The sequence below is a fragment of the Pseudophryne corroboree genome, chromosome 1 (genome assembly GCF_028390025.1).
Source record: "Pseudophryne corroboree isolate aPseCor3 chromosome 1, aPseCor3.hap2, whole genome shotgun sequence".
NCBI lineage: Eukaryota > Metazoa > Chordata > Amphibia > Anura > Myobatrachidae > Pseudophryne > Pseudophryne corroboree.
Window position 1 is genome coordinate 7810859 of NC_086444.1, and position 13895 is coordinate 7824753.

General features: G+C 45.8%; 1 protein-coding gene across 2 annotated transcripts in view; it reads right to left on the reverse strand.

The window, feature by feature from the left end:
• The window catches only part of LOC134958737 (uncharacterized), a 130167-nt gene that overhangs the window by 93805 nt on the left and 22467 nt on the right, over window positions 1-13895 (reverse strand). Inside the window, exons 2-3 of one of the 2 annotated variants that reach the window (XM_063946490.1) lie at window positions 6940-7140; window positions 2845-3049 (exon numbers count right to left, since the gene is read on the reverse strand). In XM_063946490.1, coding sequence (XP_063802560.1) covers window positions 2845-3049; window positions 6940-7140 — 406 coding nt within the window. Of the gene's footprint in view, window positions 1-2844; window positions 3074-6939; window positions 7141-13895 lie in introns of both variants that reach the window. The other variant, XM_063941601.1, reaches the window with a different exon arrangement.

Genomic DNA, 13895 nt, shown 5'->3' on the forward strand with positions numbered 1-13895 from the left:
TCGGGGGACTCGTCAGGGCTGCCCTCTCTCACCGTTACTTTTCGCTATAGCCATTGAACCTTTAGCAATCTCTATCAGAAACTCTCCTAACATCCAGGGTGTCCTAATCGGAAATATCCCACTAAAACTTGCCCTTTATGCAGACGATCTCTTACTATTTTTGTCTAATCCCTCTACCTCACTACCTTCACTACATTCTCTAATATCTAATTTTGGCACTCAAGCAGGATTCAAGATAAATACTTCTAAATCGGAAATTTTAACAATTAATGAACCCGTCACAGTCACACAGTCTCCCTCTGATTCCTTCTCTTCCTCTTTAATCAAAGCAGATATTAAATATTTAGGTATACACATTCCTTCTGATCTTTCTTCCTTATATAAACTTAATTATACAACGACCTTATCGAAAATATTTTCACTCTATGATTCCTGGATGAATCTCCCACTTTCTATTCAGGGAAGGGTAGCAGTTGTTAAATGCATTATTTTTCCAAAAATCTTTTACTTATTGCAGATGTTACCGATTGGTCTTTCCACCTCTGTTTTGAAACGTTTTGATCAGCTCACCTCCAAATTTTTATGGCAAAACAAACGACCCCGAATTGCTTTTCACAAACTACAGACTCACCGTTCTCATGGAGGTATGTCCCTTCCAAATCTAAAACTATATACTCTAGATACTCATTTTAGGTATATTTCAGATTGGTTGCTTTCTAAATCCTCCTACACTTCTTACTCCTTAGACACAGCTCTCTTCAATCCATACTCTCCTAGCGCTCTTCTTCATTCCAAGAAATCTGATATTCCCACTCATATTCTGCACCACATATTGTTCCATGACACTTACTCAGCATGGCTAACTATCAATAAAAAACTAGTGAGAAATCTGTCTTCTTCTCCATACAACACACTTTGGGGCAACCCCTCATTTTCTCCATCACTCTATGATCCAATCTTCCTCTCCTGGAAAGACAAAGATTTATATCTTACCTCACAAGTCTTTGATCCTGGAGGACATATACTGACTTTCTCTACTCTTCAGGAACAATTTATTTTACACACTTCTAATTTTTTCATGTTTCTACAAACACGACATTATGTTCTCTCCTTGGACCCTAATACTAGGTCTCTAAATTCTACTGACTCTATTTACTCCCTTTTACCACTTCTTAACACTGTCCCCTACCGTACTAAACTTCTCTACTCGGCCCTTTTGCCTACCTCTATCACGAAACCATGGCAATTACTGGCGGTTACTTGGCAAGTTGACATCCCAGACATTGATTCCCCCTTAGTTCTCACTAAACATTGCCACAACACCCTTAAATTTTTGAAATCCACCTATCTCCAAGAAGTGCATTGGAAAACATTACACAGAGCCTACATTTCCCAAGCACAAAGACAACATATGACACCAAATACATCTGCCACTTGTTTGAAATGTCATTGCTCACACGCTACTTTTTTCCATTGTTTTTGGGAGTGCGGCAAGATTAGGCGTTTCTGGAATAAGGTGATTGTCTATCTAAATTCTTTATTTGCCACACAAGTTCTACCTGACCCATTAGCGTGCTTATGTGTAAATTTCAAAAATTGGCTCCCAAATCGGGATCTTTCCCCCCATATACCGTTGTTGGTGACCATTGTGACACTTGCAAAGAAAATTATTCTTATACACTGGATTTCCTCATCCTCCCCTACATTACAAGAACTTAAACTAAAATTATTGCAACTTCTTTATTTTGATAGAAACAGTACATTCCCTGATATAGGCAAACATGTGGAAAAATGTTATGCTAAATGGTCTCCTTTCATACAATCCTTAGATCTACCTACTCAGGAACGTATAATGAAAGTATATGAAAATACGGAATGGCACCTACTTCGCATTCTTACTATTTCTTAATACCACATCAACATTGATCTACTTTACAACTTCATATGTATATTAAGGCCTTATACAAGATTTCCTTTTCTTATTTGAGATCAGATACTTCCTTCCCCTTCCCCTTCCTTCCCCTGTCTCCTCCCCCCCCCCCCCTATTATCTTCGTTACTAATATTGTTATTGTTTTAAGGAAGTTAATATGTCTTGATTCACGAGCTAATCTCAATGTGATATATATTTGTGGCTGTTTTTTACTGGCTTCTTACACTGTTCACTGATTGTAACAACTTCCTGATTATTTCTGTACACTTGAACTCTTTTACCGTGATTATATAACGGTACTCTGGTTGTATTGTGTATACCTCTGTCTTTAAACAATAAAAATTGTATTGAAAAAAAAAAAAATAACGGAAAAAGGGAATGGGAAATAGCGACTGCACTAGACTTATTTGAATAATTTATTGTATATGCCCCAGTTTTATCATGATCAATCCAATCCAGGTTGGGGGTGCTGCCACAGAAAGGTTTTTGCCAATATAGGTACAAATTACTTAAAAAAGAGGAAAGAAAAGGATTGGTCTTTTAGTGGCGCACAGGATACAGGTAAGTGGGTAAGTAAGGTAGAGGTAAGTATTACAAAATATAGCTTTTATTAAATTCTCATAAAATGCCTGCTGTGAAGTATTAAAATAAACATTTAAACATTAAAGAACCAAAACCAAAACACAAAACACAAAAAGCGCCCGCTGCACGTCTCTAATTAATACTATCTTTAGCCTTTTGGTTTTTGAGACCTAAGTGCATGATTTTGCATTTTTTGTCATTAATCTGTAGTTGCCACGTTCTTGACCATTTCTCAAGCCTACCTAGGTCATAGGGTAGGGCTATTGGACTATGACTCCATTCTGATGTATGCAAGCTCTATGATACTTATTATCAAACACATGGACTCACTGATCACTGGTTCCCCCAATCCTGTCATTGTTGCCTTTTGTTTTTCCTCCGTCACCTGGGCTTCTACCGTTACAGCTGTGACCGTTTTTCGGTTTGCAGTGTGATCCACCATGTGTATTCTCTCCACTGTTATCATCTTTCTCATCTTCTGCACTTCTGTCTTTTCCCTTTCTGCCTCCGCTCCGTGATCTCTTTCTACCAGTGTCTGAAAGCGCGAGAACCACAAGCTCTGTTGGTATAGAAATATATATATAGTGCACTGGGTCACTTTCAGTGAGGGGCAAATTTATCAATGGCTATATACGCTGCTTTTCACTCTTGTCATGTTTCATACAGTATACGGAATTTATCAACATTTTATGCGAGAGAAGTCAGAGATATCGCATGCATGAAATAATGAAGTTTTGATTCTCGCATTCGCAGTCTTTATAAATGGCGCTGTAATCTCTACATAGTGTAAAATAAAACAGTAAGCGTCTGTCTGTCCGGGCTAATCTCGAGAACCACTGGACGACGGATTTGCTGATAGGAAAGTGAAAAATACATTGTGAACACTACAGGGCAGTGTTGGATTACATTTTACTGACACATTGCTAAATAGCATACACCATAAATGTTACAGGAAAAGTACCAACAAAATGAATCTACAGTGTGAGCTCTATGGGGGTAATTCAGACCTGATCGCTAGCAGGCGATTTTTGTTGTCCTGCGATGAGATCGTCGCCTCTCACAGGGTGAGTGTATTTTAGCTGTGCAAGTGTGCGATCACATGTGTAGCAGAGATGTACAAACAGATCTTGTGCAGTCTCTGCGCAGCCCAGGACTTACTCAGCCTCTGCGATCACTTCAGCCTGTCCAGGACCGGAATTGACGTCAGGAACCCACCCAGCAAACCCTTGGACACGCCTACGTTTTCCCAAACACTCCCGGAAAACGGTCAGTTGACACCCACAAACGCCTTCTTCCTGTCACTCTCCTTGCGAACGCCCGTGCGAATAGATTCTTTGCACAAACCCATTGTTGAGCGGCGATCTGCTTTGTACCCGTGCGACGCGCCTGTGCATTGCGGACGGTGCATATGCATGCTCAGTTCTGACCTGATCGCCCGCTGTATGAAATCGCAGCCTAGTGATCAGGTCTGAATTACCACGCGCGCCACGCTATTTATTCTCCCTCCAGGGGTGTCAAGGACACCCCAAGAGGTAGAATAGTTGTCATATGCTGGCTGTCGGGATCCCGGCGTTGATATGCTGAGCGCCGGGATACCGACAGGCGGCATATTGAATGCCTCCCCTATAAAACAATCAGTCCCATTGCATATTTGCTGCTTAATCCCAAAACACCCGTGTTTAGGAGTTAAACGCAAATATTAAGTATCCTCTAAATGTACAGATGTGTTATATATTCTTGTTGCAGGAGGCAGCATAGCCTGGTGCTACCACGATGTGTTTGCGTCACGGCATACCCCTGCCTCCGGCAGCCTGCAGATCCCCGTTGTTCTGCTTTGAGTTGCGGGAGCAGTCATGTACCAGTAAAATACTTCCCACTACCCCCACTGACTAACCTCTGTCACCGTCTTAGTGACTGACACTGACCACCGTCCTGTCACTCCCCCGCTACCTGCAGCGGTTCCTCAGAGATATGTTTCCAGGTAGTGGGAGCGTGCACCTGCTACAATACGCTATTCCTGGGAATACAGCCCACAATGCAATGTTCTAAATGTACATGACAGAGGGACCACAGCAGATGTCTCCGATACCTGCTGAGATCCCTCCCTCCACGCCCCCCTGATAGGCGGCACGCCCCTGTGAGCAGTATCTGCACACCCCTTTCACGAGCCCAGACAGAGAGAATCGTGTCATCGGCTGCCTGGACTGCCCACTTCACTCGCAAAGTGGGCCGCCAGGTCATAGGGCGCTGCGATTATCGGGAGACTTGCCTATACTTCCAGGGGGGCCGGGAGGGCCACTGGATTTTTGGGAGCCTGACGGCCATTCCGGGAGGGTAGGCGGGTCTGCTGTAGCGACAGGCGTTAGACACCGCGTGCTTACTCAGCAGCATAAACATAACTAGACCTCCCAGCCGGCATGGCAGCAGACATCACCTCTTGCCAGGTTCCAGGCGGTCTTACATTTACCGGGGACACGTGGTCATTGTGTATAAGTTACAATCATTTTTATTTCAACTAGTTTAGAACATGTTTTATTTTATTTTTTATTGCATTTATAGTTATACTGGAAACGTCTCTTGCTTTTTTTAATAATAGTTTATTTCTTCTTGTGTACATGATGTGTTATTACTCTGTACAAATAGGGTGATGTGATTCTAGACTCGACACTGGTCAGCTGCTTCTATATTCTGGGGGTCATTCCGACCCGATTACACGCTGCGCTTCTTTGCAGGCGTGCGATCGGGTCTGAACTGCGCATGCGCGTCATTGCCCGGCGACGGCTGTTGTCGGGCAGCAGCGACCGCAAGAAGATTGACAGGAGAAAGGCGAACCGGGCGTCAACTCACCGTTTTCTGGGCGTGGAGATCCAAACGCAGGCGTGTCGAGGCGTTAGGAGGGCGGATGTCTGACGTCAATTCCGGGACCTGATTCACATCTGATTGCTCCTCTGTGAATTTGCAGAGGTCTGCGATCGGATAGTCGCCGCCCAGACAGAGTGAAAATCCGCCCCGTGCAAGTCTGCGGTCGCCGTGTGAAAAGCTGTGCAAACGCCGGTCAGCTGCAAATCCATTCACAACTCACTCACCATCTAATGTTTTTACCAGTGTGTGCAGTGTGTGCAGTGTGTGCGCAGCCCAGGACTTACTCCTACAGTGCGATTTACACAGGCTGGTCGGGGCCGGCGCTGACGTCACACAGCCGCCCAGAAAATGCTTGGGAACGCCTGTGTTATTCCTGACACTCCCAGAAAACGGCCAGTTACTACCCAGAATCAGCCGCAATCAAAAAAGACGCAGGATTTATACGCAGTATGGCCTCTCGCCTGCGCATTACGAGCCGCACGCATAAGCAGTCATTCAATAACCGGCCACTGTGAGATTTCGCCCAACAGCGATCTGGTCTGAATTAGGCCCTTAGTACATTGGCAGCAATTCCCTGTCGCAGAACACAAGGTACAAGGGTCTCGTCATACTGGCATCGCTGCTGTGACAACGTACAAAGCAATGTTACTCTGACTACACTGACGTAGGCATTGCATGGAGTTTCAGCGGGTAATGTGGGTAAAAAGGCAGAAAGCAGGGTTCCGATACCGGTGACTGCGCCATTCCTTGCACCACGTATAACTGTGCTCTGCAGCTTTGTACCAATCCCTTGTGGCAGAACTGCCAGCCTCTGTGTGTGGGCTACAATGAGAATAAGACACAGAGGGGGACATTTACTAAGCAGTGATAAAAGCGGAGAAGTGAGCCAGTGGAGAAGTTGCCCGTGGCAACCAATCAGCGGCTCTGTATAATTTTATAGTATGCCAATTATAAATGTTACGTCAATGTTGATTGGTTGTCATGGGCAACTTCTCCACTTACTCACCACTCCACTCATCACTGCTTAGCACATGTCACCCAAAGGGTCTTATGCAGGCCTGGACGCAGTCACGTGTCTGTACGCAGCACTGCATCCACCGGCCGCAACCCTTCACCATGACAGATTCAGCCGTCAGGGGGGGCGTCGATGCTGCATTTAATGGGCGCGATCTGGACAAAGCAGTTGGGGCGCCTGTGTGACGTCACAATATTTAGTGCCCCTGTTCGTTTTCTATGTTTATTGTATGTGACTTTACGTCACACGAAGGACCTAATTCAGAGCTGATTGCAGCAGCAAATTTGTTAGCTAATGGGCAAAACCATGTGCAGTGCAGGTGGGGCATATGTAACATGTGCAGAGAGAGTTAGATTTGGGTGGGTTCAAACTGAAATCTAAATTGTAAGTGTAAAAATAAAGCAGCCAGTATTTACCCTGCACGGAAACAATATAACCCACCCAAATCTAACTCTCTCTGCACATGTTATATCTGCCCCACCTGCACTGCACATGGTTTTGCCCAACTGCTAACAAATTGCTGCTGCGATCAGGTCTATGACACGTACCTGGGTCAGTAGAGGGAGCAGCGGAGGCCTGGATATCTCTCTGGCAATGGTAGATTATATTGTTATTATGTTCCGCTGGTGTGCAGATATATTTCTCTTGTGTTCCGTTCTTACAGTCTCTTGGGTCTAGGAATGTGATGATAATGTTCAGGCATTCCGGGGGCGGTGCCGCTGTGTCCCCGAGCTCCGCACCAGAGACCCCTGGATATAAAGGACATTTCCGGTAAGATAGCCTCCAGCACACTCTGATTACACATACTGGGGTTTATTTACTAAGATTCGTAATTTCCGAAAATAGGTCAAAGTTCAATCACGAATGACATCGACAGTGTAAAACTGCAACTTTTTGAATTGATTACGACTAATTTACTAAGCTGTCGTATTCGTATTTTTCTTTGCTTCCGATGTCGATGTCATTCGTGTTTTTTTACCTAATTTGACGGCAGTGATTAGCAAAACACTGACGTTTTTTTTTACAATCAATCTCGGCCGGATCTGTGTGATCCGTGCTGGGGTTCGTATTTTTTTTTTTTTTTAAATTAAACAAAGTAAAATCCTAAAAAAAATTGCGTGGGGTCCCCCCTCCTAAGCATAACCAGCCTCGGGCTCTTTGAGCCGATCCTGGTTGCAGAAATATGGGGAAAAAAATGACAGGGGTTCCCCCATATTTAAGCAACCAGCATCGGGCTCTGCGCCTGGTCCTGGTCCCAAAAATACGGGGGACAAAAAGAGTAGGGGTCCCCCGTATTTTAAAAACCAGCACCGGGCTCCACTAGCTGGACAGATAATGCCACAGCCGGGGGTCACTTTTATATAGCGCCCTGCGGCCGTGGCATCAAAAATCCAACTAGTCACCCCTGGCCGGGGTACCCTGGGGGAGTGGGGACCCCTTCAATCAAGGGGTCCCCCCCCCCCAGCCACCCAAGGGCCAGGGGTGAAGCCCGAGGCTGCCCCCCCCCCCCCATCCAATGGGCTGCGGATGGGAGGGCTGATAGCCTTTGTTGTAAAATAAAAGATATTGTTTTTAGTAGCAGTACTACAAGTCCCAGCAAGCCTCCCCCGCATGCTGGTACTTGGAGAACCACAAGTACCAGCATGCTGCGGTAAAACGGGCCCGCTGGTACCTGTAGTACTACCACTAAAAAAATACCCAAAAAAACACAAGACACACACACCGTGAAAGTATAATTTTATTACATACAAACACACATACATACATACTTACCTTATGTTCCCACGCAGGTCGGTCCTCTTCTCCAGTAGAATCCAAGGGGTACCTGTTGAAGAAATTCTACTCACCAGATCCAGTGGTCCAGGCTCCTCGGCAAATCCAGGGATAATCCACGTACTTGAATAAAACAAAAAAACGGTTGCCCGACCACGAACTGAAAGGTGACCCATGTTTGCACATGGGTCACCTTTCCACGAATGCCAGAAACCCACTTTGCCTTCTGGCTAAGTGGGTTTCTTCAGCCAATCAGGGAGTGCCACGTTGTAGCACTCTCCTGATCAGCTGTGTGCTGCTGTCCTCACTGACAGGCAGCACACGGCAGTGTTACAATGTAGCGCCTATGCGCTACATTGTAACCAATGATGGGAACTTTCTGCCCTGCGGTTGACCTAAAGTGACGTCACCGCTAAGCAGAAAGTTCCCATCATTGGTTACAATGTAGCGCATAGGCGCTACATTGTAACACTGCCGTGTGCTGCCTGTCAGTGAGGACAAGAGCACACAGCCGATCAGGAGGGTGCTACAACGTGGCACTCCCTGATTGGCTGAAGAAACCCACTTAGCCAGAAGGCAAAGTGGGTTTCTGGCATTCGTGGAAAGGTGACCCATGTGCAAACATGGGTCACCTTTCAGTTCGTGGTCGGGCAACCGTTTTTTTGTTTTATTCAAGTACGTGGATTATCCCTGGATTTGCCGAGGAGCCTGGACCACTGGATCTGGTGAGTAGAATTTCTTCAACAGGTACCCCTTGGATTCTACTGGAGAAGAGGACCGACCTGCGTGGGAACATAAGGTAAGTATGTATGTATGTGTGTATGTATGTAATAAAATTATACTTTCACGGTGTGTGTGTCTTGTGTTTTTTTGGGTATTTTTTTAGTGGTAGTACTACAGGTACCAGCGGGCCCGTTTTACCGCCGCATGCTGGTACTTGTGGTTCTCCAAGTACCAGCATGCGGGGGAGGCTTGCTGGGACTTGTAGTACTGCTACTAAAAACAATATCTTTTATTTTACAACAAAGGCTATCAGCCCTCCCATCCGCAGCCCATTGGATGGGGGGGGGACAGCCTCGGGCTTCACCCCTGGCCCTTGGGTGGCTGGGGGGGGGGGGACCCCTTGATTGAAGGGGTCCCCACTCCCCCAGGGTACCCCGGCCAGGGGTGACTAGTTGGATTTTTGATGCCACGGCCGCAGGGCGCTATATAAAAGTGACCCCCGGCTGTGGCATTATCTGTCCAGCTAGTGGAGCCCGGTGCTGGTTTTTAAAATACGGGGGACCCCTACTCTTTTTGTCCCCCGTATTTTTGGGACCAGGACCAGGCGCAGAGCCCGATGCTGGTTGCTTAAATATGGGGGAACCCCTGTCATTTTTTCCCCCATATTTCTGCAACCAGGATCGGCTCAAAGAGCCCGAGGCTGGTTATGCTTAGGAGGGGGGACCCAACGCAATTTTTTTCAGCAAAAAAAAGCACTTTCCCACCCCTTCCCACTGATATACATGCACGGATCTCATGGATCCCTGCATGCATCTCAAATCACGAATAAAAAAAGCAGGTCTGTTTTTTTTTAGGACTTTTTTACGAATTGTAATTTTTCACGGCAGTGTTTTGTGTTTTTTTGCTTTGCACTTCTTAGTAAATGACCGAGATTCATACTTAAACAGGCGTAATTTGACCGATGGTGTATTCATTCGTGATTTTTTACCTGAACTAGCAAAAAATTACGAATGCCCTCATCACTGCCGTGATTAGTGTTTAGTAAATGACCGAGATTGACCGAGATGACACTTTGAAGAAAAAACGCAATCTCGGTCAAAATCGGGAGCTTAGTAAATATACCCCACTGTGTTACTGCTTATTACCAATGTAACAGGGCGCTTTCTACATAAATATGGAGATATAATTATCGTTCTTCCTATGATATAACATTGCACCTCCTGGTGGCTTATATCCTACGTTTATATGCGACCTGCTGCCAATGTTTAGTGACTACGGAGTTTCAATCTCTTAATGACCAGACTCTACTTTCATGATATTATATAAGAATGTACCCACCAGTTTTGTTGAAAGCACAATACAGGAAACCAAAACTGCAAAGCAAGTGTAATGGGCAGGGGGGAAGTGTTACAGGCAGCAAGTGTAATGGGCAGGGGGGAAGTGTTACAGGCAGCATGTGTAATGGGCAGGGGGGAAGTGTTACAGGCAGCAAGTGTAATGGGCAGGGGGGAAGTGTTACAGGCAGCAAGTGTAATGGGCAGGGGGGAAGTGTTACAGGCAGCAAGTGTAATGGGCAGGGGGGAAGTGTTACAGGCAGCAAGTGTAATGAGCAGAGGGGAAGTGTTACAGGCAGCATGTGTAATGGGCAGGGGGGAAGTGTTACAGGCAGCAAGTGTAATGGGCAGGGGGGAAGTGTTACAGGCAGCAAGTGTAATGGGCAGGGGGGAAGTGTTACAGGCAGCAAGTGTAATGGGCAGGGGGGAAGTGTTACAGGCAGCAAGTGTAATGGGCAGGGGGGAAGTGTTACAGGCAGCAAGTGTAATGGGCAGGGGGGAAGCGTTACAGGCAGCAAGTGTAATGGGCAGGGGGGAAGCGTTACAGGCAGCAAGTGTAATGGGCAGGGGGGAAGTGTTACAGGCAGCATGTGTAATGGGCAGGGGGGAGTGTTACATGTAGCATGTGTAATGGGCAGGAGAAAAGTGTTACAGGCAGCAAGTGTAATGGGCAGGAGGGAAGTGTTACAGGCAGCAAGTATAATGGGCAGGGGGGAAGTGTTACAGGCAGCATGTGTAATGGGCAGGGGGGAAGTGTTACAGGCAGCATGTGTAATGAGCAGGGGGGAAGTGTTACAGGCAGCAAGTGTAATGGGCAGGAGGGAAGTGTTACAGGCAGCAAGTGTAATGGGCAGGGGGGAAGTGTTACAGGCAGCAAGTGTAATGGGCAGGAGGGAAGTGTTACAGGCAGCAAGTGTAATGAGCAGGGGCCAGTTATAGTGGGAGACGGAGGACGCCACTTGCGGCAATTGGAAAACGGGAGCTTTATTCTACAGTTGCTTGTGGTGCACTGAGCCCCGGGTGGTATATCATTCCCTCCATGATTTCTGGACATTTCTCCGATAAGTAAAGAATCATCCGTTCTTGTGAGCATATGGATAATTTCATCAACTGGTAAAAAAAGCTCCATCCATACCACACTATACGATATCTAATTCATGAAATATTTATATGCACATTTAATGGGACTGTTCTATTTGGGAACAAAAATAAGGACATAATCAGTTTTATGATTATTGAATAATCTACTGTGGTCAATTTAAATATATGATCCACCTCTTATGCTCAATTATTATTACCATGTTATTTAGATTGGGTTTTTATATATGCGCATATTAATTATATTAATTTTGGGATGTTTGTTTGTGTTCTTATACGATTGATTTTACAGATATTAAAAATATCATAAAAACCAATGTATTGAGTAAATTCATGTCCTGTTGCCTCAAATTAAGTATATTAGCGCGAGGGGTTATATAGTTTGTTTTAATGGGCAGGAGGGAAGTGTTACAGGCAGCAAGTGTAATGAGCAGAGTGGAAGTGTTACAGGCAGCAAGTGTAATGAGCAGGGGGGAAGTGTTACAGGCAGCAAGTGTAATGAGCAGGAGGGAAGTGTTACAGGCAGCAAGTGTAATGGGCAGGGGGGAGTGTTACAGGCAGCAAGTGTAATGGGCAGGGGGAAGTGTTACAGGCAGCAAGTGTAATGGGCAGGAGGGAAGTGTTACAGGCAGCAAGTGTAATGGGCAGGGGGGAGTGTTACAGGCAGCAAGTGTTATGGGCAGGAGGGAAGTGTTACAGGCAGCAAGTGTAATGAGCAGAGGGGAAGTGTTACAGGCAGCAAGTGTAATGAGCAGGGGGGAAGTGTTACAGGCAGCAAGTGTAATGAGCAGGAGGGAAGTGTTACAGGCAGCAAGTGTAATGGGCAGGGGGGAGTGTTACAGGCAGCAAGTGTAATGGGCAGGAGGGAAGTGTTACAGGCAGCAAGTGTAATGGGCAAGGGGGAGTGTTACAGGCAGCAAGTGTTATGGGCAGGAGGAAAGTGTTACAGGCAGCAAGTGTAATGGGCAGGAGGGAAGTGTTACAGGCAGCAAGTGTAATGGGCAGGAGGGAAGTGTTACAGGCAGCAAATATAATGGACAGGGGGTAAGTGTTACAGGCAGCAAGTGTAATGGGCAGAGGGGAAGTGTTACAGACAGCAAGTGTAATGGGCAGGGGGGAAGTGTTACAGGCAGCAATTGTAATGGGCAGGAGGGAAGTGTTACAGGCAGCAAGTGTAATGGGCAGGAGGGAAGTGTTACAGGCAGCAAATATAATGGACAGGAATAAGTGTTACAGGCAGCAAGTGTAATGTGCAGGGGAAAAGTGTTACAGGCAGCAACTGTAACGGGCAGGAGGGAAATGTTACAGGTAGCAAGTATAATGGGCAGGGGGGAAGAGTTACAGGCAGCAAGTGTAATGGGCAGGGGGGAAGTGTTACAGGCAGCAAGTGTAATGTGCAGGGGGGAAGTGTTACAGGCAGCAAGTGTAATGAGCAGGAGGGAAGTGTTACAGGCAGCAAGTGTAATGGGCAAGAGGGAAGTGTTACAGGCAGCTAGTGTAATGGGCAGGAGGGAAGTGTTACAGGCAGCAAGTGTAATGGGCAGGGGGGAAGTGTTACAGGCAGCATGTGTAATGGGCAGGGGGGAGTGTTACAGAAAGAAAGTGTAATGGGCAGGAGGGAAGTGTTACAGGCAGCAAGTGTAATGGGCAGGGGGGAAGTGTTACAGGCAGCAAGTGTAATGGGCAGGAGGGAAGTGTTGCAAACAGCAAGTGTAATGAGCAGGGGCCAGTTATAGTGGGAGACGGAGGACGCCACTTGCAGCAATTGGAAAACGGGAGCTTTATTCTACAGGTGCTTGTGGTGCACTGATCCCCGGGTGGTATATCATTCCCTCCATGATTTCTGGACATTTCTCCCATAAGTAAAGAATCATCCGTTCTTGTGAGCATATGGATAATTTCATCAACTGGTAAAAAAAAGCTCCATCCATACCACACTATACGATATCTAATTCATGAAATATTTATATGCACATTTAATGGGACTGTCCTATTTGGGAACAAAAATAAGGACATCATCAGTTTTATGATTATTGAATAGTCTACTGTGGTCAATTTAAATATATGAACCACCTCTTATGCTCAATTATTATTACCATGTTATTTAGATTGGGTTTTTATATATGCGCATATTAATTATATTAATTTTGGGATGTTTGTTTGTGTTCTTATACGATTGATTTTACAGATATTAAAAATATCATAAAAACCAATGTATTGAGTAAATTCATGTCCTGTTGCCTCAAATTAAGTATATTAGCGCGAGGGGTTATATAGTTTGTTTTAATGGGCAGGAGGGAAGTGTTACAGGCAGCAAGTGTAATGAGCAGGAGGGAAGTGTTACAGGCAGCAAGTGTAATGAGCAGGAGGGAAGTGTTACAGGCAGCAAGTGTAATGAGCAGGAGGGAAGTGTTACAGGCAGCAAGTGTAATGGGTAGGGGGAAGTGTTACAGGCAGCAAGTGTAATGGGCAGGGGGGAGTGTTACAGGTAGCAAGTGTAATGGGCAGGGGGGAAGTGTTACAGGCAGCAAGTGTAATGGGCAGGAGGGAAGTGTTACAGGCAGCAAGTGTAATGG